Consider the following 23,863-nt stretch of genomic DNA (forward strand, 5'->3'; position numbering starts at 1 on the left):
GGAGTGGCCGGGGTTTTCGGGAGCCCTGCCCCTAGAACACCCTGGTTGACCCAGCTACCCACAACACCAGCACAAAGCCTCTCTGGGGTACTGGGTGTCGGGCCAGCTCATTCAGGCTGCAGCACGGGCACAAGCCCACAGTGCATCTCAATGGCAAGTGGAGACCAAATGTTCCTCTCCGCTCAGGTGTGGGGTGCAGAGTGGTGAGGCACAAGAGGAGGAGGGAAGTGTCAGAACCCTCTCCCTGATTCTGCAGGGATCCAAAAGGGGGGTTTCTTTGGAGATTTGAACGAGTTGCCTTTGGTGGGTATAGATTCTGGTAAAGCAGGGCCAGTTCATCCCCCTCTCACTTAGGAGTCTTTTTGGAGCAGGGCTCTTGAAAAGGAAGCTGGAGTTGGCCCCAGTGGCAGAAGAAGTTAATACCACCCTGAGTTGAAAGGCACTGGGCCATGCCCTTCATAAGCAGTATCTCCTTGAAACCTTACAGCAACCTAGAGCAATAGCTTTTAGAACTCCCATTTTACAGATGAGGAAACTGAGTCTCAGAAAGGTCAAGAGACTTGCTTGGAACCAGGATTCAAACCAAGGATGATGGGATGTGCGAGGCACTTTACCTAAAGTTATATCTTACTGGATATTACTTCATCCTTACGACAGCCCGGTGAGGTAAGCATGATTATTCCCATTATATACTGGGGTAACTAGAGCTCAGAGAGGTTAAGTAATTTTTACCCAAGGTGGAGCTCAGATATACAACAGGCCTGTCTGACTCTACACCGTGTCAGGCTGCTTTTGCAAGCGACAGAGAGATCCTGCAAATCGACAAGCCCTAATGTTGCCCAGAGCCCCTCATCTGATATCTGAACAGTACTTTTCCACAGGTCCCAAGCCCTCATGCTCACACCGCAGACCTCTCGCGGCCGGGGCTTGCCAGCTCGCACGGCAGAGATGCTATCTGCAGGCTCAGGGAAGGCTGCCAGGGGAAGGGTGGGGCGAAGAAGGGTTCCTACCCAGAGGGTTCCCCTACCCCAAGTGCAGGAGCACCTCCCTGGGCCTGTGCGTGAGAAGGGTGCAGGGAGGAGAGGGGCGTTTTCTTGTGTGTGTGCCTGCAGGGCAGGGGGTGGGACCTGCCCTTCTCGTTGCCCCCCTGTCAGAGGGCTGTCGAGGCAGCTCTAGTACCTGGGAGATTCTCCTTCTCCCAGAATCACAGCTGCGGCAGAAAATAAACTTTTCCCCCTCAAACTTCCCTCTCCTAGTCCAGCCTGAGAATGGCTTTGGAGGCAGCGCTTAGGGCTCAGGAGCTGTTTCCTTGTAGCTGCTCAGTTCCCTACCAGGCCACATCCCATCTCACGGCCCCCTCTGCTTGACAACTTACAGAGGACCCCATTAAGCCAATAAGTTTTAACTCACAATAGCTATTAAACAAGTGTTATCATTCTCATTTGACAAGGGAACTGAGACTCAGAATGATAAAGTGACTTCAATTAAGTGGCAGAGCCAGGACTTACTCAATGTACCTTTATTCAGTGTCTACTTGATAATAGGCGCTGTGTCCAGTGCTGGTCTGCTGTCTCCAAATCCAGCTTATTCTACTAATCGGCTGACCCCATCGCCCCCATCGCCGCCTGAGCCTCTGCTGCTTTTGTTCAGATCCAGTGTCAGGACTCCCTTCCCTCTCCCCTGCGAGGCCACTAAAATACCCTTGGCTCCCAACCCCCAAGGATCCTTGGTTCACACCCTGTTTTGTTTTTCTGTCTTGGCAGCCCCTCCCCTGAGCTGGCATCTTCTAACATTTTCTCCACAGACTTCGCTGGCATGGACTGTTGCAGGGTGTCTGGTTTTAGGCTTGCACATGGCAGTGTAGTAGTGGTCAGAGGTCCAGCTCTGGCGTCGCACAGACCTGGATTTGAATCTCAGCTCTACCAACAGAAGCTGTGGAACCCGGTCACTCACCCTCCCCAAGCCTCAGTTTCTGCCTTTGTAAAAAAGGGGTAAATCATAGCGTCAACCTAATAGTATTGTTAGGAGGAGGATTACAAGCAATCTTGAGTATAAACTGTCCGGGACATAGTAAGTGCTCAATAAACTGGGCTATTGTTGCTCTTGCAACAGGGTTGGTTCTAGATGCCCCGTTTCACATCAGCCTGGCTCCAGCTTGCGCTTCCTCTTAGCTCTGCCCTTGGGATCCTCTGAAGGCCGGAGGTTCACCATTTTCCAGATGGCATTTCTGCTCATTTTCCCCTCAACTGCTGGCATCCCTCTGAGTGCTCTTACTTGTGCCCTTGTACCTGACTCAGCCTGTTACTAGAGGAATAATAAGAAAAATATGCCAGACTCAGTTGGTGCCGGGTAAATACAGGCATGTCTCACCATACCTAAAAGGGTGGTTCCTGAAATACTGTACCTAAGTCAAAGTTTTATCAACTAAATTCTTTTTTTTTTTTCCACCAAGAGCCTGCTATTTAAAGAAATGTTACACTGGATCTTTTCAGAGAATAAAGCATGCCCTTTTACAGGCAGTTGGAGCCAAGCATCATTTATAGGGTTTGCTTAAAGTGAGCTACATATCAATTTGGCTTTCCCTCGATGACATCTTCTCAAAGAAAGTGTGTGATCCTAACGAGGAAAATTTTAAACTTTACCCCATCACTGTGGACTGGCTCACTTGAGGGCTTGGAAGTGGGTTTGCAGGCCAGTTGGGTAGCTGGTAAACTGAGGCCCAGAAAGATTTGGACACCCAGTCCCTGGGGATAGATGTTGATTCGTGCCGGGACCAGTGGTGGAGTGTTTCTGTGCCCCATGTCCCGGGCTGGGACTCTCAGAGGTGAGGCTGCTAGGGTAAGAGCCCCCAGGCCAGAAAGGGTTAACAGGACTCTGGAGGAGAAGCAGTGCAGCCACCCAAAGGCAAGGAGTCCCTTCCTCTCTGCAGTGAACCAGAGCCAACTTCCTTTCTGAGGGTTTGGTGCTTCCCCTTACACTGGGCCTGGCGGGGCAGAGAACAACCTCCTGGCTACCAGGGCACTCCCCAGCTTGGCCTGGCCCGAGACCTGGAAGAGAAAGACACTCTTCTGCAATAAAGCAGGGTGGGGAATGGCAGGACCTGGGGTTTGGGACTTTGCCCAGAATCTGGCCACTCAGCAAGGGCCCAGCACTCTTAGTGTGAGCTGCCCCATCCTGCGTGGGCGGGAGAAGGATCGGGGGAGTCTAACCTCACAAGGGAACCCCAGGGCCCCTTCTTTCTAAGGACTTCCAAGTACCGCCGGGAAATGAGCCTCTTTGAAATGATGGAAGTGTCCTGAAAGTAGAGAGGAATAAAGGAAGAGGCAGCACCTTTACAATGGCGTGTTAGTTTCTGCTTTATAACAAAGTGAATCAGTTATACATATACATATGTTCCCATATCTCTTGCCTCTTGCGTCTCCCTCCCTCCCACCCTCCCTATCCCACCCCTCCAGGCGGTCACAAAGCACGGAGCTCCAGCTCAACTCTGTTTTGAATGAGCCCTAGGACTGGCCTCTCTACCCGCACACACCCCCGCCCCCGCCCCGCCCCCTCACTCCCTATCGCCCTGCCAGCCCCTCATTCATCTTTCCAAACTCAGCTCAAATGTCTTCTTCTCCAGGTAGCCCTCCAGAAGATGGGAAATATTTGAGGAAACAGCCTGTATTGTATTGATTACGGTAGAGCAGTGCCTGGTGCAGAGCAGACGTTCAATAAGTGTTTCCTGAGTAGATGGATTGATGGATAGCTGGAATGAACCTATCCGCCCATCCCTCCATCCTGGGTGCCAGGAACTCCCATCTCTCTGCTTTTCAGGGCCTTCCGCTCCTCATGCTGCTCTGCCCCCTGTCGTCTTTCAGCCAACGATCCGCAGAAACGCACCCCTTTTCCCAGGGAGGTGAGCTTGCTGGGTGTCTGCAGGTAGCGTGTGTGGTGGGCTCCATCCAGTCAGCTCTGGGAAATATTTCCCAACTTCGCCACTTGCTGGCTGGGCCCCAGGAGTTGTTGGATGAGGCGTCTTAGCTTGTTTGCTCAGTGGGCGCTGGGTGCCAAGGCCTACCCTCCAGGGATCCATCTGCACATAGGACTCTGGCTAACCTAGTTTTTTTAAAGTCTTTGAGGTTGAGAGTTCAGTACCAAGCTATATATCTCAAGCCAGAATAGGCCCTTTACAAATGCCCCTTAGGGAAGACAGGACTGAGGTTCTCCTGGGACTGCCTTCTCCTGGCCACTTCAATGGAGAGTGTGGTTGGGGATATCCAGTGACATCTGATATCACTGTGACTTTATTTTTCGTCAACTGTGGAGTCAAATATGGGTTGAGCTTCTAACTCTGGAGTGAGTTAGCGACACATAAACCCTTAGGGCTAAAGGGTCCCTTAGCACCTGTCCCCCTGTTCCCAGAAGGGCTCCACAGACCTCTGCAGTCTGGCTTTCTTCTTCCTTCCTTCTTCCTCTCTCCTATCCTGTCTGTCGATACACTTATTTATTCATAATATTACATCTTATGGCTAAATTTTCACCATCCACAGTGACATCTTAAAAGAAGAAAACAGCAAATTTTTATAAAGCTCAATGTATTCAATTTTAACAGTCTGAGATTTTGCATTTTTTTGGTATTAAAATATTAATGGTATGTAATGAAATGATGACCTGAGTACGTGATACTGGTTACTTTAATATTATTTGGCAAAATAAAAGAGTATTCTCTGAAGTCTGAAAAAAAAAAAGATTTACTTGTCAGGAGCCTCAAAAGCTTAGGAACCAGTGTGATTCCAGCCTAACCTACCTCCTGGGGCACATGTTCCACTGCTGACACCCCTGACAGATGGACGCCGGCTCCACACCTCTGCCAAAGCTCTCCCAGGAATTTGGGGCTCACCACCCAGAAGACAGCCCCCTCCAGGGTTGAGCGGGTTGCAATGCTTGGCCATTCTTCCTCCTGATAGACCCCATCAACCTCCCTGTGATGGTCCCCCCGTGGTCATCACTCTGCCTGCCTCAGCTCCAAGGCCCGAGTCCATCCCCTTCACTTGACAGCCGTTCAGTATCTGAGAAGAGTTCTCACGCCTAAGTCTTCCCCTTTCCGTTTAAACATCCAGAATTCCTTCAATAGTTTCACGTATCAGGTTTCTGATTGCCTTGTTTAAAGCAATTACACACATAGTACGTGAACGCTATGTATACTTGCTTGTGAAAATATTTAATAATAGAGATAAACAAGAAGAATTTTGTTCCCTGTTCAGCCTCAGCCCTCTTCCCAGAGGAAACGCCTCTCATCGGTGTGGTGTGTACGTGTTTAGAAGAATCTTCTTTCTGCACGTACATGGATATGAATACAAACGGAAATGTATAAATATACGTGGAGTTTTAAAAATGCATATATAGGTACATATGTAGGTAGGTATAAATTATACAGTGTGTATTCTTTTGAGACTTTCTTTTGAAATTTAAAAATAAGATTTAGAGATTGTTTCGTGGCAGTACGTATAGGATTGATTATGATCGTTGTTAATGACCACATACTGTTCTACTGTTCCATGTAATTTTACTGTTCCATTGCCCTATCAACGGGCATTAGGTTGCTTCAAATATTTTTGTACCATGCTATACAAACTCTTTGAACTTGTTTGCGCCTTGATGCCTTTATATGTATAGGTTTCGGTCTTCCAATCACCCTCTTTAAGTGTAGTATCCACAAGCGTACAACTTTCAATACCCAGATGACAGCTGGCTAGGCCAGAGCACAGTGGGACCCTCGGTTCATTCATTCATCCATTTATTCATTCAACAAAACTTGGTGGAGCGGGTACCATATCTTTATCATGCCCTGATTTCTTTCCAAGCCCAGGTAAGACAGTGGCAGGCCTTGTTCCGCCTGAACTTGCATGGTTAAGTAGGGGAACCTCCCTCCATACTCTACTGTACTAGGATGGTACAGCCTACCCTACAGATTTTTTAAAAGATAATTGTATCACACTTTCAACGTACATGCTCTTAGGGTCAGTTAACACCTCTCAAGTCTTTTTTTTTAAAAATCTGCACTGTTGCCTCAACTTGTACAGTTAATTTTCATATTCATAGTAAAAGATTTTTACAGTTCCTCTTATGTTTTATCTTATTACTTTCTTCCCTTCCTTGCACAATTTCAGGATTTTTTTTTAACCTTGATGTCTTTGTGCAAGGTACTAGCTAGCCCTGCTCGTCATACAGAGATGTATGCAGGGCACACACATCATCATACTCTAAGGTACTGATAACATTCTTAACAAGACTGGACGATGAAGAGAGTCCCATGACATGCCATTGGAGACATCCCTCCTGGATGGCATTGATTCATTAACTAACACTGTCTCAGCTCTTATGACCCCACCTTGACCTCCAGGGACATGTATATATGTATACATACAATAATTGCAGCATTCACCTGATCCTCATTTCTAAGAACCCTGTATAAAAGGAAATGAGCCTAGTTCGGCATGCCTTTTTAAGTCAGTGTGATACAATAGAAAGAGGGTTGATTCTGGATCTGGTCAGACGTAGGTTCAAATTCCAGCTCTGCCACTTTCTAGCTGTATGGCTTTTGGAAAATCCTTTGACTTCTCTGAGACCCAGTTTCCTAAATTCAAGGATTATTGAAAGTATTTATACATCAATTCTGCATCTATTTAATTAAGTACTTACTAAGTGACAGACAAGCAATATAGGTGTCCCAGCTAGTAAATGTGCAGAATCATTAACTTCATATCGTTTTGGTGACAAAAGCAGGGAAAGCTCTTCCTAGAATAGGTTTTATAGACATTTAGCCCTAACTCTTGAGACCTGGGTAAGACTCAGAGATGATTTTCCTTTTATAAGTAGGGAAACAGATATACTGTCAGAGAGTCCCTTGGCTCAAGTTTACTCCGCCTTTTGGCAATAAATTTGGTAACTGCTCCTCAGCCTTAGAGAATTTATCTTACACTGTCAGTTGTGTGGGTTCAGCCAACCATTGTGCCTGGAGGCCTGTCGCAGGCTAATAAGGGTAACAGGATTGATACGTAGTCAGTAAAAATTGAGCCAAAGGGCGAGCCCCATGTCAAACAGCTACACAGAGCCACTGCAGTGCCTCACTTATCCAGAGAGCCAGCAGCCTCGCCAATTTAGAATCCAGCTGAGAATAAGAAGGAAGCAAATGAGACCTGGAGCCAAACCCTTTCTCAGAGCCTCTAACTTTTATTTTAGAAACAGTTATAACAAACTTAACTATCTGTTTTTTCTAGCCCTTAGCAAATAGAAGTTGCGAAGTTGAGCTGAAATAGGGGCTGCTAGAAGCAAGGATACCAACAGTAGGATAAAAACCCGGTTGTGAGAAAGGAGGCAGAAAACCTGGAAAAAAGCAGAGCTGCGAAAACAAAAAGAGGCAATTCAGGGCCATTTAGTGCTACTGCCAACAGAGAGGCCAAGCACTTCAGTGTCCCCGAGGGCACGATTGCTTCTAAAAAGAGTTCACAATTAAGATTGAGTCATTGACTAAATTATCTTTCAGGTGCTATTCAAGGGAAAGAAGAGATGTATATAATACATTAATAAATATCAAAAACAAAACCAATAAATATCTATCCAAAACTGAAATAAAGACTTGGAGCTACAAGAGATCGATTTCAGCGATTGAAAATCCATTTATTTGGGGAGGCTTCCTCAGGAAATCCTAGGAATTTGAAAGATGTGTTGAATGATTTTTTATTGAGGCACAGTTGATTTATAATATTATATTAGTTTCAGCATACAACACAGTGATTCAAAAATTTTATACATTATACTTCATTTGTTATTATAAAATATTGGCTATTTCCCTGTGCTGTACAATATATCCTTGTAGCTTGATTATTTTATACATAGTAGTTTGTACCTCTTAATCCTCTACCCCTATCTTGTCCCTCCCACCTTCCCTCTCCCCACTGGTAACCACTAGTTTGTTCTCTTTGTCTGTGAGTCTGTTTCTGTTTTGTTATATTCATTCGTTTTATTTTTTAGATTCTAAATATAAAAGATAACATGCAGTATTCATCTTCCTCTGTCTGACTTATTTCACTAAGCATAATACCCTCCAGGCCCATCCATGTTGTTGCAAATGACAAAATTTCATTCTTTTTTATGGCTAATATTCCATTGTATACATATACCACTTCTTCTTTATCCGTTCATCTGTTGATGGACATTTAGGTTGCTTCCATATCATGGCAATTGTAAATAATGCTGCTATGAACATTGGGGAATTTGAATGAACATTGGAGAATTTTTGAATTAGTGTTTTCATTTTCTTTGGATATATACCTAGTGGTGGAACTGCTGGATCATATGGTAGTTCTATTTGTAGTTTTTGGAGGAATCTCCATACTGTTGTCCACAGTGGCTGCACCAATTTACATTCCCACCAACAGCATACAAGGGTTCCCTTTTCTCTACATCCTCACCAAAATTTGTTATTTATGGTCTTTGATGATAGCCATTCTGACAGGCATGAGGTGATATCTCATCGTGGTTTTGATTTGCATTTCTCTAATGATTAGCAATGTCAAGCATCCTTTTCATGTGCCTGTTGGCCATCTTTATGTCTTCTTTGGAAAAATGTCTATTCAGTACTTCTTCCCAGGTTTTAATTGAGTTGCTTGATTTTTTTTTATATTGAGTTGTATGAGCTGTTTATATATTTTGGATATTGACCCCTTATTGGTCATATCATTTGCAAATGTCTTCTCCCATAGGAGAAGATATTCTCTGTAGGCTGTCTTTTTGTTTTGTCGATGGTTTTGTTTGCTGCACAAAAGCTTTTTAAGTTAATTAGGTCTTGTTTATTTTATTTAATTTAATTTTTTTTAATTTTATTTTGCCTTATGAGACAGATCCATCCAAAAACTATTGCTACAATTTATGTTAAAGAGTGTTCTTCCTATGTTTTCTTCTAGGAGTTTTATGGTTTCTGGGCTTACATTTAGGTCTTTAATCCATTTTGAATTTATTTTTGTATATGGTGTGGAAAAAAATGTTCTAATTTCATTCTTTTACAAGTAGCTGTCCAGCTTTTCCAGTACCACTTATTGAAGAGACTGCCTTTTCCCCATTGTATATTCGTGCCTCTTTTTTGTAAATTAATTGACCATAGTGTGTGCATTTATTTCTGGGTTCTATATTCAGTTCCATTGATCTATGTGTCTGTTTTTGTACCATTACCATACTGTTTTGATTACTGTATCTTTGTAATATAGTCTGAAGTCAGGGAGCATGATACCTTCAGCTCTGTTCTTTCTCTCAAGATTGTTTTGGCTATTCGGGTCTTTTGTGTTTCCGTACAAATTTCCATACAACAAATAATTTTATTTCTTCTAGTCCTGTGAATAATGCCATTGGTATTTTGATAGTGATTGCATTGAGTCTAGAGATTGCCTTGGTCATTTTAGCAATATTAATTCTTCTAACCCATGAACATGGTGTGTCTTTCCATCTGTTTGTGTCATCTTCAGTTTCCTTCATCAGTTCTGAGTACATGTCTTTTACCTCCTTAGTTAGATTTATTCCGAGGTATTTTATTCTTTTTGATGTGATTTTAAATGGGATTGTTTTAATTTCTCCTTCTGATAGTTCATTGTTAGTGTATAGAAGTGCAACAGATTTCTGTATATTAATTTTGTATCCTGAAACTTTACTGAATTCATGGATGAGCTCTAGTAGTTTCTTGGTAGTGTGTTTAGGATGTTCTATGTATGGTATAATGTCATCTGCAAACAGTGACGACAGTTTTCCTTCTTCTTTTCTGATTTGGATAGCTCTTATTTCTTTCTTGTCTGGTAGCTGTGGCTAGAACTTCCCATACTATGTTGCATAAAAGTGGGCATCCTTGTCTTGTTCCTAATCTTAGAGGAAATGCCTTCAGTTTTTCACCATTGAGTATGATGTTAGCTGTAGACTTGTTATATATGGCATTTATTATGTTGAGGTATGTTCCCTCTATATTCACTTTGTGGAGAGTCTTTGTAGAAGGATGTTGTTGACTTTTGTCAAAAGCCTTTTCTGCATCTATTGAGATGGTCATATAATTTTTTATTCTTTAATTTGTTAATGTGGTATATCACGCAGATTGATCGGTGAATACTGAACCATCCTTGCAGCCCTGGAATAAATCCCACTTGATCACGGTACATGATATTTTTAATGTATTGTTGGATTCAGTTTGCTAATATTTTGTTGAGGATTTTTGCATCTATGTTCATCAGTAATGCTGGCCTGTAATTTTCTTTATTTGTGATATCTTTGTCAAGTACTCTTTAAGGGCAAGTAGAGATGTATAAAATACAAGATCTCTATTCAAAAATGAAACCAATAAGTATCTATCCAAAACTGAAATAAAGGGTTTGGAGATGTAAGAAATATATTTCAGTGACTGAAAATCCACTTATTTGGGAAACTTCCTCAGAAAATCCTAGAAATTTGAAAGAAGTGTTGAATTTTAAATCAGATAACTTGAGTTCAAATCAGAGCTTTCCTGCTAGCCAGCCATGTACCTTGGATACACCATTTACCTTTCATGAACCTTGTTTTCCTCAACAGTAAAACAGGAATAGCATCACTTGCCTTTTCAATCTCATGGGAATATTCTGAAAATAGACCAAACTGATATGTTTGAAAGTACTTTGTAAGCTGTAGAACATCATGGAAAGGTATAAGTGAGGTCTGTAGGCCACAGACCTACAGGTGTTGCCTGCTGGTAGACAATGACTCAAGATGCGGCAGAAGAAGGACATGGATTCCCAGTTATTGCTAAAAAAAAATACACACACATACACAACAAACACACACACAGAATACACATATCTGCATATATGTGTGTTTATTTAGAAAATGTGCCCCTAAACCTCTCAAGACTTCCCTTTCACCAGGTAAAGGAGGGAACTGTAACTAACTTGAATACCTCATAAACTAAGAACTTCCATACAGACTAATGAAATTTTGAGTGCTTACTATTTTTAATATTAATTTTAAATTAAGATTAATCTTAATTTTTTCTAATTTAAAATGAATAATTACCTTTAAAAATTTGAACACTGCGGAAATATTTGACTTAGAAAGTGAATACCTTCTGAAACCCCAAATACCCTCCACTCTATCTCTTATTAGCAGTTGGATTATGTCCTTTCAGAATTTTTTCTGTGTTAGTTCTTTCAGTCCTGCAGGCATTCAACAGAGAATTCCTGAAATAGTCCTTTGTTATAAAGGATAAACCTTTAGGGGTGGAAATACATTTTCTATCCTAAAAACTTCCCATTCTGTCTCCTCTTCTCCGTTCTTACTGTTTTGGCCTTAGGCATGTCCTCGTCAGTTCTTTACCTAGACTATTGCAATAAACAGCTTTTGTAACTAGCTGTCCCACTTACAGTTGTCCTCTCTTGAAATCCATATTCCACACAGCTGTTAACATAATCGAACTAAACAAAACTTTCGCGTGTCCCTGCCCTTTACTTGAGTTACACTTTGCCCCCGAGTCCAGCCTTGACTCCTTTGTGTGACCCACAGGACCTCTGTCATCAGGCCCTGGCTGTTTGCCCAGGCCTCTCCCACCCCACGCTGCTGTGACGCTGAATAGCTTGTCGCTCCTGAACATGAAGCCCTGTTTCACCATCTGTGACTGTGTACCAGCTGCTCCCATTTCCTGGCATGCCCTGCTTTATCTTCTCCTGGTGAAACTGTCTTTGTCCTTCAGGGCTCCTCAGAGGCTTCACTTCTCTTCCGTGGAGACTTCCTACCTCATTCCCCTTTCTCTAGCTATCCTCTGCCCTGACAAAGCAAATCACAACCTTTCCGTGTGACCACTGTACCGCCTTCCCATTGCTGTAAGTACTGCACTCTAGGTAATTGCTTTTTTACTTGCTGTCTCCTAATTAATCTGGAAGGTCCTATTCACCTTTGTGTCCCAGTTCCTCTTGGTATACAATGGGTGTATACCAAATATTTATTGAGCTAAACTGGGAAGGGGACCTTTATGGGGCAGGAAAACCTCTGTTTAAAGCATGCCACATGGAGGACTGTCTACTCCAACTGCTGTTGGAGCAGACCCGGTGTCAGAGGGCCACAGAGGTGCCTCGTTTTATTTGGGGTACAAGAAGAATACAAGAGATAAGGGCCTCAGCCTTACTTAGAAGACTGTTCTCAAATATGAATCTTACCAGGGAAAAGCCTTTTACGTGCATTTATAGCCAACACTCAGGCTTTCAGAGACAGGCTTCCGGGTCACAGGCAGTTCCCCAGGGGATGCCGAAGAGAATCTCATTCAGACTTGTTGAAAGTTTGCTTCCGATAACTATGTCGGCCTCACATCCATGTAAAAGTCCCAGGCTACACTTGTGGATGGAAACGTTTACACCAACTGTGCACCACACGTGCAAACAGCATGGCACATGGGGAGGCAGAGGTCAACAAGCTCATTTTTACATGGGAAATTCTGGGTGGCAACCCAGTGGGGCCGCCTTACAGAGTGGTATAGGCAAAAGAGGGCCTGGAAGCCAAAGACCCAAATAGAAAGTCAGGCTCTGCTTTTCCTGGCTGTGTGATGGACATATTAATTCCTCCTACTCTTGGTTCCTACATCTGTATAAATGGTTGGATAAGATTTTTTCCCTCGTTGAATCATCATGAAGAATAAATGATGGTACTTTTGAAGTGCTTTTTAATTTCTAAAATGCTTTAAAAATATTCCTTTTTCCCTTTCTCGAACTGATGCTCTTGGAGCTAATCTGTATAGCGCTTCATAGTCACAGGTTGGTGTGTATGCATGCATGTGTGTGCACGTGTGCCTGTGTGTCCGGGACGAGCAAGGCATCTGTCCTTCCTTTCATTAGTCCCCTTTGGGCCCCAGAGTAAAATGTACACTGGTGTGAGGATTTCATGGCATGGCTGAGCCTTGCCTTTCCCCTCTCTACCTCTCTTCCTCATGATGAGGGAGGAAAAAAGCAAATATCAATCCCCTGGAGTTAATTCATCCATGTGAGAGTCAAGGGAATACAGAATGCTCGTTCTCAAGCCAAGTGTATCAAGTAGATGTGTGCTTTATCTGTGTCTAAACCTTACCCTGTGTAGTAAGGGAGAACTCTGAATCGGGACTGAGATTAAATCTTATTAGAGCAATGGGATTAGGGTTACTACTGAGTTACTTGAGGAGCCAGAATAGGCAACAGCATCAGAGTGATAGAAATAGAAGATAGAGCCATGCTGCAGTGCAGCGGAATGGACCAAATACTGGGTGGAGAGTTAGGAGACCAGTCCTCAGGGGCCCTGCCTTAGTCTCCAGGCCTGGCTTGCCTGCAGCTCTAGCTGTGTTGCCCTGAGCAGGTGATTTCTCCTCTCTGGACATCAGGAGTCACAGCTGTAAAATGAGCCAGTTGAACCCGGTGATATCTACATTTCCTTCCAGTTCTGATGGAGAAGGAAGGGAATCAACACTTGTTGAATGTCTTGCATGCACCCGACACAGTCCGCGCTAAGCTACCTTGAAGAGTCTATGATTCTATCACACATGGTAGTCAGGTTTATGTAGAAGAACTATGGAATCAAATAGATGTGGATTGACATCCCAGATCTATTATTTACCAGCAGTGTAACTTTCAGCCAGTTTCTTCACTTTTCCAAGCCTCAGTCTTTTCATCTGCAAAATGGGTCTAATGACACAATAAACACACTTGTAGGCTCACAAGTCAATGCTCACTCTCTCTTCTATACATTCCAAATTTCTTAAGTAGATTCCATCTCATCTATTTTCCTTTTGTGGAGGCATAATCTAGGCCTACATGGATGAGTGAAGTAAATAAATATTAGATCATGCAGGTTTTTAGAGGCAGGGACAGAGCCAGAAGTCAGGTCTCCTGGTTGATTCTGAACCTTGTACTTGTTTCCTGGATGTCTTTTTCTTTTTTTTTTTTTTCCATTCCCTGCTCTAAAAAGGATTACAGAGTCTTCCCATGATAGGCAACCCAATGTATGCAAAAGAACCCAGTGTGATGACACCCAGCACTCACACACAAGATGATTCCCAAGAAGAGCCACTGGCAAACAGTTCTCAGAGTCTGATTCTGAGACCGTGCTCAGCATTTCTTACCCCACCCCACCTCCTGCCATTCCACTTCTTGCGGGGCAGAACTGCCATCTATGTGGGCGAATCAACAGTTCTGTGTGGCGCTCCTTCCCAGCCAAAGAACCAGAGAAGGTAGCTCTGTGCCCTTGTCCAACAGGTAGGAAACCAGGAAAACCAGAAGACTCTGACTCAAGACAGATCAGGGTTGGGAATTCCCTGGCTGTCCAGTGGTTAGGACTCGGTGCTTTCACAGCTGGGGCCCGGGGTTCAATCCCTGGTCAGGGAAGTAAGATCCTGCAAGCTGCATGGCGTGGCCAAAAAAAAAAAAAGATCTGGGTCAAAAAAGAGAACTTGCATCAATCCAGCTCCTCACTGGAAGCAGACGCTGCTGGCATCTCCCGAGGGCTGGGAAGTGGTACAATGGTTAAAGTTGTTCAAGTCCTGGGCACCAAAAATATCTGGGAGGATGTGTCCTCAAAGAGAACACAGCTCCTTCCTAGAGTTTTAAAATTTGAATGCACGGACCTATATGCCAGAGGGAGAAGAAAATGTTTATGGGCTTAAAATGATGGGGTTTTTTCAGATATGTGTCAGCACTAGCAGTGCTGTGCCCTAAGAACTGAAGCCAAAGCATTAAACAACATGACTGATAAGCTTTTTGCCTTTCCAGAGGAGGTACAAGCAGGAAAAACAAGGATGCCTCTTTGGAAAGCTTCTTTTCGGGAGGGAACAACTCTAAGTGGCTCCAGCCTCCTAAGAAACCGTATGTTTATTAAAGGGCCCCATGTCTCCTCACTTCCATCACTCTTTTGTCTAGAAGTTCGATGCTTTCCAGGAGAAGATCCCAATGTGCATGGGCAAAGGTGTGCCTAGGCTGGTCTGTCGTAGGTCTGACTAGAGACCAGAGACTGGATGAGGCCATCTCCCCACATAATTCAGGGTAGCATCCAAAGAGGCAGGAACCTTGGACTCATAGGGAGCGGCCAGGAGCCATGGAGAAAGGAGAGTCCCCCAAGCAAAAATACAGCCAGCATCTCTTAGGGGGCTCTCAGCCTTGTTCGTCTGAGATAAGTTACCAGCCTGCCCTACTCTACCGCTTGGAATATATTTTTAGGATCTTTTCATGAGCAAAACGTTTGTCAACCCTTTTATAGATCAGTTACGAAACAGAAACTCTTCCTCACTGCTAGGGAGACGTATAGAAGGGGGGAAGAAAGAAAAAAAATCTTGCCTGTAATTGAAGGCAGGTTGGGAGATGTTCACGCTTTGAAATTCTCCTTCTTGTGAAATGTTTATGAAACACTTTCCACAAACGAGTTATGCAACTGGCACTACAGCTTTGATCATTTTCATCACCAGTGATATATTCATTAATGTTGAGTTGTTTCCCCCCCAAGAGAGAGCCACGTGAAATGTCCCGGGGAGGGGGCTAAGGCTAAGTACTCCAGCCCCATTGCATGACCCCAAACAGATGGTTAATAAGGAGGTCCAAGTGTAGGTCTGGGCCAGAACATCACCTATGGTCTGTTCTCTCTCCCATCCCCGAGATGTTTGTAGTATTGTTTTGTAGATAGAGTGCCTGGGGAGGGTCAGAGGACCATTGTCTTGTAGCGGTTAGCCAGTGTCTTGTCCTGTAACTTTACACGCATCTCTGAAGCACTCCTGGTCTCTGTGAGATGGGAAGATAAACACTCATCCCCACACTTCCTGGCTGGGTGGTGAAGCCAAGTAAGGAATGTATGAAGGGTTTCCAGTTCCTCAGAAGGGGCTCTCTCTTCCCAGAATGAGGCTATTTCTTTCTAAAGCAGGTGATGTCGGGGAGTTCGCTGGGATTAGAAAAGATAGTCACCCACGATACCTTTCTACCTCCCGGGTCACTGCCCAAGACTCAGTGTAACACCTTTGCACAGCCCAGCGGGTGGAGAAGATCCTGAACTAACAAGCCATGTCTAACATCTGGACGGGATGACCGATGGCTGTGAGCAGGCAGAGGCCTCTGTGGTGGCCCACATCCCCAGGGACTAGTCCATCCCAAACAGGGCCTGGAGAAATATTTCACTTGCGTGAGAAGAAGCTCCAAAGGGACCCTGGAGACAATCTTCACGGTTCCAGACAGGCTGTGGGTTTGGTTGGGTTTTCACAAGTACGGGGGAAATTGGGTCTTCATCCAATTTGCCTCCGGTTCTCACATTAGAAGTCAATGAGATCCAACAGAAGTCTGTCTCGTTTTCCCAATCCACGGCCAACACCCAGTTGCCTGGAAAGGCTCCAATCTTTTCCATTCGACAGCTGTGAAAGGGCTTTTTGGATTTGGAAGGGACTTGATTTCTTATTGTCTTAGCTAGCCCCTGAACTCTCAGAGAATCGTCGGAGAAGTGTGCCGGGGTCGGGAGGGCAGGCAGAGTTGCCGCTGTATCTTCTTCTCCTCCTGGTACAGCTCTACTCTTTCTGAGACCCACCGACCAAAGTGGAGATTTTAGAATTTGTCACAGGAGAAGTGGTCTGCTTCACTGTCTTTCAGATTGGTTTGTTTAGGATTGTCTCCTTTGGGGTTTACCGTCAGCAGCTCACACACAAGGGGTAATGAATTATGAAAAATGAAAGAGTAAGAGGTTAATAAAGCAAGAACTGAGAAGAGGAACACACAGAGTTGTCAAAACGCCCCAGGCTAACACCCAGAGGGATTTATTTTTGCTATCAGACACTTCATTTTCAGAAGTGGGAGGTCGGCAGTGCCCCTAAAAGAGTTTGGAGGGCAATTGATCCAGGAAGCAGATGAAAGAGTGAGTTTTCTTTCATGATGGTGCTGGTTTCTGAAATTAAGTGTTGCAGGAAGACCTGGCACTGATTCTAACAGATAGCACCCAGGTTGGAGGCAAAGCACATGTTTTCAAGCTGTGTCATAGCTGCACCCCCTTATCTCCCCGTTGCACATAATGAGTCTATAAAGGAACCCTGCCACTTGCCTCTGAGCTGGAGCCGCGCCAAGCTGCCTGCGGTGGTTCCACCAGTGTGCTTTGAGCTCCAATTTTCCATGTTCTCCCTCCGTCCCCCTCCATCCTGCCTCACCTATCCCCACACGGGATGAGGGACGTCCAGGAGAAGGAGGGGGTTGCAGAAGGGAGATGTGGGGAAGGGAGGCTTCCCTTAAGTAAAATCTCCCCTCTGAGCAAAGCTTAAGATTGGTGGTGGTTTGAAATAAGTAGTTTACCATCTATTTTGAGCTTTTTAAAACCTGCCAACAAATGTTTCCCCGGAATCTAGGATGTGAAAACTCTAATTTCTGGGGGAAGAACTAGGACAGCAAGCTTCTTAGATGGAGATACCAAGTGTGGGTGGGGAGAGCTGAAGGGCACTGGGGGTAGGGATGGCGGCTGTCCTGGAGATCACTCCTGGGGGGCAATGCCTTTGGAGTTTTCCTGATGTCTAACTCTCTGCCCCCATTGTGCTACTTCCTGACACTCTCCCTTCCTCTTCTTTGCTTCCAAGACTCCAGAATAGCCTCCTTAAGTGAGAGAAGAGAGGAGTGATTTGTAAAGACTGTCCCTAAAAGAAGCATCCTCTTACCAATTTGGGCGCAACTAGGACTTCCTAGTGCTGTTTAGATCTGCTTTATCTAAGAACACTACAGCAACGTGGACTAGCCAGATTCTGCCAAATACACCACGGAATTGGAATTTTATAATTCCATTCTAGGACTGAAAGAAAAATGATGTCGAATCATACAACAGATGGGGAAACCAAGTCTCATAGATATGAAATGATTGCTCAAGGTTTATCGTCAGTTAGAGTCAGAGTTAGGACTGGAAACAAGTTCTAGCTCCCTGTTTGATGTCATCCTCGCTGTATCCCGCTGAAGGATGGAGAGGTGGATTCTGATTATGTCTTTTATTCAATTAGCATGCATTCAGTTCCCACTATGTACAAGGCACCATATTTAGGATGTGAGCTCCCTCCTCAGTCTCTGTCACTCAACAAGGTCTTCCTAACTCTCCAACCAAAGGGAACTCTTGGTTGAGTAATCCAGAGCACCATTCTTCCACAGCGATTAAACACAAGTAGAGCCGTTAGTCTGAACCTTTACCTTGGGTTAAACTAATACAGAAAAGGTTCCAGGATGTCAGTGATATTCCCTGTATAGACCATGAAAATGCTTTAAGCCAGGGTCGCTATGGCCAGGAGGTTCCATCAGAGGGTCGCCCAATGCCTTTTATAAGGTATGGTCTAGATCCCAAGCTCCCTGCCATATTATATGAATTCAAAGTCACTTGCATACTCCCTACCCAACGCCCCCATCCCCACGATGGACTTCCTGAAACGCTGCAAGAGGGTACAGTAAGCCCCCTACATACAAATGAGTTCCATTCTGAGAGCGTATTCTTAAGTCCAATTTGTTCACAAGTCCAACCAAGAGAGCCTAGGTGCCCAACTAACACAATCGGCTATATAGTACTGTACTGTAATAGGTTTATAATACTTTTCACACAAATAATACATAACAAACAAACACAAAAAATAAAGCAAACATTTTTAATCTTACAGTACAGTACCTTGAAAAGTACAGTAGTACAGTACAACCGCTGGCATACAGGGGCTAGCATCAAGTGAACAGACAAGAAGAGTTACTGACTGGAGGAGGGAGAGGAGGTGGGAGACGGTAGAGCTGACGGATCGTCAGCAATAAGAGACAGAGGACAAGCTGCAATGTCACTCACGCCTGACAGTGATGGCACAGGTTCTGGTTCCTTGCTGGAACCAGATGCATGTTCGCATCTCTGAAAGTCTGCAACTTGAAGGTTCGTATGTAGGGGACTTACCGTAGTTGTTCTCAGGGTGGGAAGAGGGGTGGGCACAAGTAGTGCTTCCTGCCCTGCCCGAAGGGTGGTGGAGGCTGGAGAGAGTTTGCACACCACCACAGTCCCCTCAGGCTGCAACTACAGCAGTGATTGTGAAGGAGACATGTCCCCGCCTGTAGGGAGACAGGCAAGGACTGTCACCTAAGCCACATGGGTGAAGAGGCCAGCTGCAAAGGTAGCTCAGCACGCAGAGGGCAGACAAGTGTGGAAAACAAGGGGGGACGGAGGGGAAACTGGCTCCCAGACATTGGGATTTCGTGGACCAGGAAAATAAAAAAACATAATATAAAGGAGATTGGTCAAGGGTTGCCAATTTTTTTTTTTTTAATTTGTGAAAGTGGGGAGTTTTTAAAATACCATTTAGGATCACCATCATTTCCTAAAAGAAATTCTAACATACCACCCCCCCAAGAAAAAAGAACATCACCTTGGAATCTAAAAGAAATGTCTAAAGTCACTACAAAAATTCCTCGTCTTTTGGCGTTTCAGTGAGGAAGAGCATATATTGCACTATGTACCAGCACATGCCCCGGAATGGTGTTCGGGAACGATCAATCCAGGTGGATTCCGCATCTCGAGGATGGTTACTCCAGAGAGACTCTCACCTCTGTCCCTTACCAGCTGCCCCGGCCCGAAGGGCTCACGCAGGCAGGAAAGTCAAGCTGCAGCCCAGTAGACGCTGAGCTAGTTCTTTGACTCTCCAGGCTTGTCACTTATCTCCTGCCTCGGTCTTCTCTAAGTTTCTACTTCTGTCTGCCTGGGGAGGCCCAGAACTGATGCTGTCCCCGCTGCCTCCACTTACAGATTAAAACCGAGGACCTCAGTGACTCCCTGCAGCAGACCCTCTCTCATCGGCCATGCCACCTGAGTCAAGGACCTGCCATGATACCTGGAAACCAAATGTCTGGGGTAAATGGCAGCCCGAGTCGGGAAGCCCTGATCCTCTCAGAGGGCCAGTGAGTTTAAGTCAAGCCTCCTGCAAAATGCTTCACCTCTAGATCTGGCTCTCAGTGAATGCAGATTGGGCTAAAAAAAATGCCCTGCAGGGAAACTTGGAGGCCTGCATTGGGAGGGGGGCTGGGTTACAGAAAAATCCTCTGAAAGATGCAGCCTGGCTAGTTATGGGAAGAAGGAGGTCTCCACCTCTCCGGAAGAAAAAGCAGTCAATCTTGCCAAAACAATGGAGCTAACCCCTACAGTGGGGTTAGCTAGCCCCTAACAATGGGGCTGGGGTCTGCCAGCCGTATTCAGGGGAGCCCCATGATGACAGCTGCTGCTGTGGTTACAGAGCATCTCCGTCCCCAGTAAGCCCATTCTCCTCCCCCAAGGTTTTGTCATACTAGAAGGAATAAAGAAGCACCTGAAATAGTAACGACAAATGTCTGAGAAGGCGGGTGTCCACGCGGCAAGCCCCTTTCTCGATCTGGATTCCCAGGGGAGGAAAGAGCCGACCCTTCCCTGGAAATATTTAAGACTAGAGCGTGCATTTATTCCTTCACTTCTTTATTCAGCAAGGGTTTACCAAGTCTTTCCTTTGTGCACAGACCTAAGCTCAGTCCTGTGGGGTCACAGAACCCTGGAGGTCTAGGTCACAGAGGACTCCCAGATCCCCCAGGTATTGGGAAGTAGTATTTCCCTTTTGGGGGCTATTGGGAGGAACTCAGGGGAAATGGACTTTCTGTTTAATCAAAGTGGTTTTATTAAGAACGAATAAGGTGGCTCTTCCTCCAGGAAAGGTTCAGGACCAGGAAATGGCCAAGACAAAAGCGGCTTTTAGCATATCAAGTGGCGTGAGATTTTTTTTAAAAAAATTAGAAAATTGGGATTGCATGTCATTTCTAGGATAAACCTCTGAGAGATGGGTAATACCCACAGTCTGTGCCCTCGGAGCGTTACCAGTCTAGCTGGGAGACCTTTCTGATACACAAAAAAGTTAAATAACAAGGCAAGGTTTAAGCAAGGCACAGCTCGGCTCAGTGCAGGGGTGTAACAACACCATCATTAATGGGGTAGCTGCTATGTGTCAGACACAGGGATACAGAGGCATAGGGCAAGGTCCCTACGGAGACCCACAGGACAGATGGGCGGCGGGCAGTTGGAGCCCACACTTGCAGCTTGTAAATTCTGTGATGCCTGTATCTCCCTGCACAGGACATGGCTTCCCTCCACCCGCTCCAGCAGCTTGTGCTGGTTCCCGGACACCTACAGTCTGTCTCCCAGTTCCTGCTATCTCAGTCCCAGCCTGGGCAGCAAGGTGAGAAACCCTGGGGGCTTCTACATAGATGAGTGTGCTAAGGATCTGCTTCTGCCTGCTGGGACCCAAGTGTGGGGCGTGGCTGACTGGCTCACCCTCTAGTAGTAAGAGCGGCTTGTCCACCTCAGGGCCCGAGGAAGCGACCTGGTGTGGCCCTCCAGGTTGAGTCTCCTTTTCTGCTTCCCCCTCCCATCGTCCTCAATTTCATGGCCAGTTGAGACCGAAGGCGCAAGGGTGGCAGGAGCTGGGGCAGAACAAGGAAGGAGGAGCTCCTTGGGAATCGCAGTCCAGATAAGTCCCGGATCCTTGGAAATCTCCCCAGGTTGTGGACGTGGACTCAGACTTCCACCCTTGGGAGGCTGGAATTCCATTTGGGTAGAGCGGCAGTGCCGCCCACAGGCTGTGGAGAGCGTTTTCAGGTTTTCTTTGGCAGGGAAGTTACTCACAGGCAACTTCTCCTTGGCCAAGAACAAACAGATTAGAATATTCACAATAATAGCTAACATTTCTTGAGCATGATATGCCAGGAGCTCTGCGGAGTGATTTTCCTGACATCTTTCAAAATAACCTTGTGTTATGTCACCGGTGACCTACTAGAAAGTTCCATAAAAGTCTGTCGGAAACCCACGTTCTTGGCATTGCACTGTACTGCCTCTCCCTCTCCCATCTCCACCAACTAGGGCTGAAAGTGACGAAGTATAAGCTTCCCTCCATTGTACAAATCCCGAGGAGAGGCTTTGGAAACCCAGAACCCAAAGAAAACGTAACTCTGCCTTCTGTCCTTAGCACCTGCCCAAGTTATAGTTATCCTTAGTTACCAAGTCATCTCAGAGTGTTATTATGATGATGAATGAGAACATATGTGAACCTGGGAGTATTTATCTTAGCTAAACAGTACATATCATACTTCTGGAATAGGAAAGGGAAGGTGACAGTTCACTCTGTTTCTTTTTGAAAGGCGGTGTTGTGAAACTGGCTCAGGCATATAACCAATGAGGTCAGTGTATGACACAGGGGGAAAGAAACAGTTTAGTATTTGGAATCAGAAAAACTCACTGGTTAAAAAAAAGTGCCCTGCTAGCTGTGTCTCCTTGAGAAACTTACCTAACCTCTCTGAGGTTCCATTTTCTCCTCCCTAAAACTGGAATCATAGTAAAACTCTGCCTCACAAGCTTATTGAGAGTTATTTGAAATAATGCATGTGAGAAGGCTTTGTACATTTCAAAAGGCAACGTAAGTGTCAGATTACTATTAGCACTCAAGCTTCCGACTCGCAGTCCAGGGCTCCTTACAAGAGCTTTTTTGCCTATGTACTTTAATAACAAAAAATTAAGCCCTGGTTGTTTTAGACTGAGGAGCAAAACGGTCAGCATCAGTAGATCTACACATCAGTGACCCAGAACAGCTTAGAGACGACAGAGAGCCCAAAGTTCTGCTGTGTGCTGAGTGCTTGGGGTGACCTGCCTCATCGTGGGCTTCGGTAATTTGATGGCCCCATTCCCACAGTGAGAGTGAGAGTTCCTGGCTGTGGCTCTTCTTAGAGGGAGGCCACTGTCACGACCACCATCCAGGCAGAGCCCTTCATGGACAATTTTCCTGGAGAAAGCGATCCTCAGGCCGTGCAATGAGCAGGTAGAGTCCATACCACCAGGTAGAGTTGCCCCCTACTCTTCCCTTCTCTCTCAGCCTTTCCTCCCAAGTGTTCAATGTCTGGGTCCTGCCGAGAGCCTCTGCCAATTGGCTGCTGCCCTTTGGAGCTGTACGGTACCATTCCCTTGATCCGGCATCTCTGCAGATCAGACTAGGCCTTTGTAGCCATCCCAGGTGCTTCTGCAGGCAAAACGGAAACCCTCAGCTCCAGCTTGAATTCTTAGTAGTCATCCCCACATCTCCTTCCCCCGTGGGTTTCTCCAGGCCTGGTTCTCAAATCCCAGAGCAGGTTGCCTTGACCCTCCTCAGCCTTTGCACCACTCCAGACAGGCGGGCAGGCAGAAGGACTGGTTGGAGGACTGCTGTTTACATCTGTGTATCCCTGTGTCTGATTCGCCTCCACCTGTGTGTGGAAATCCTGACAGTGCCCATGGGGGCCTCTCCACAAGGCTGGAGGCGGGGTGGATGGACATGATTAGGTAGTGGGGCGGGGACAGTTATCATGGTTCCAAAGCTGTAGAGCATGTCTTTTCAGCTGGCCTGGATTTGATTCGTTTGCTCCTTTGTTCCTCCCCTTTCACCCAGGTCTGCAGTCAAATCTTCTCTCCTTTCCACAGCAGCAAAGCTCTCTCCTCCTCCCACAGACGGGGCTTGGCCTGGCATCCCAGGTAAACACCCACGTTCTTCCTGTCCCAGCTCCTGACAGAGTTAAGCTCCTAGGCTTCCCCCACCCACTATACGGTACACTTACCCCTCTGGGAAGAGGGAATCGCGAGGGATTATCCCAGTCGGCACGGGGGCAAATTCAAGCCACAGCCAGAGGAAATGAGGGAGCCAGTATCACTGGTGGAGCCAGAATTAGAAGTCAGAGATTTCAGCTCCCGGGCTAGCCTGCTCTGTGTGCAGGCCTTCCACTCCCGCCCCAGTCAGGCCCTGGCATCACTCCTCTGAGAACCTGGGGTCAGCCAACTTTCCAGGGACGCCAAGGTGACTGCCAGCCCT

The 23,863-nt window shown here is 45.7% G+C and overlaps 1 protein-coding gene across 5 annotated transcripts in view; it reads left to right on the forward strand.

Moving 5' to 3' along the window:
• POU2F3 (POU class 2 homeobox 3) overlaps positions 1-23,863 on the forward strand; it is a 79,575-nt gene that overhangs the window by 41,023 nt on the left and 14,689 nt on the right. For 4 of the 5 annotated variants that reach the window (XR_009565056.1, XM_030839324.3, XM_060304497.1 and 1 more), the window contains 3 exons: positions 19,762-19,866; positions 21,109-21,211; positions 23,447-23,529. Coding sequence is in view for 4 of the 5 variants with exons in the window: in XM_030839324.3 (XP_030695184.1) it covers positions 19,762-19,866; positions 21,109-21,211; positions 23,447-23,529 (291 nt within the window). In the remaining variant the exon portion in view is untranslated. The remainder of the gene's footprint in view (positions 1-19,761; positions 19,867-21,108; positions 21,212-23,446; positions 23,530-23,863) is intronic. The other variant, XM_030839355.3, reaches the window with a different exon arrangement.

Source organism: Globicephala melas, chromosome 8, assembly GCF_963455315.2.
Source record: "Globicephala melas chromosome 8, mGloMel1.2, whole genome shotgun sequence".
Taxonomy (NCBI): Eukaryota; Metazoa; Chordata; class Mammalia; order Artiodactyla; family Delphinidae; genus Globicephala; species Globicephala melas.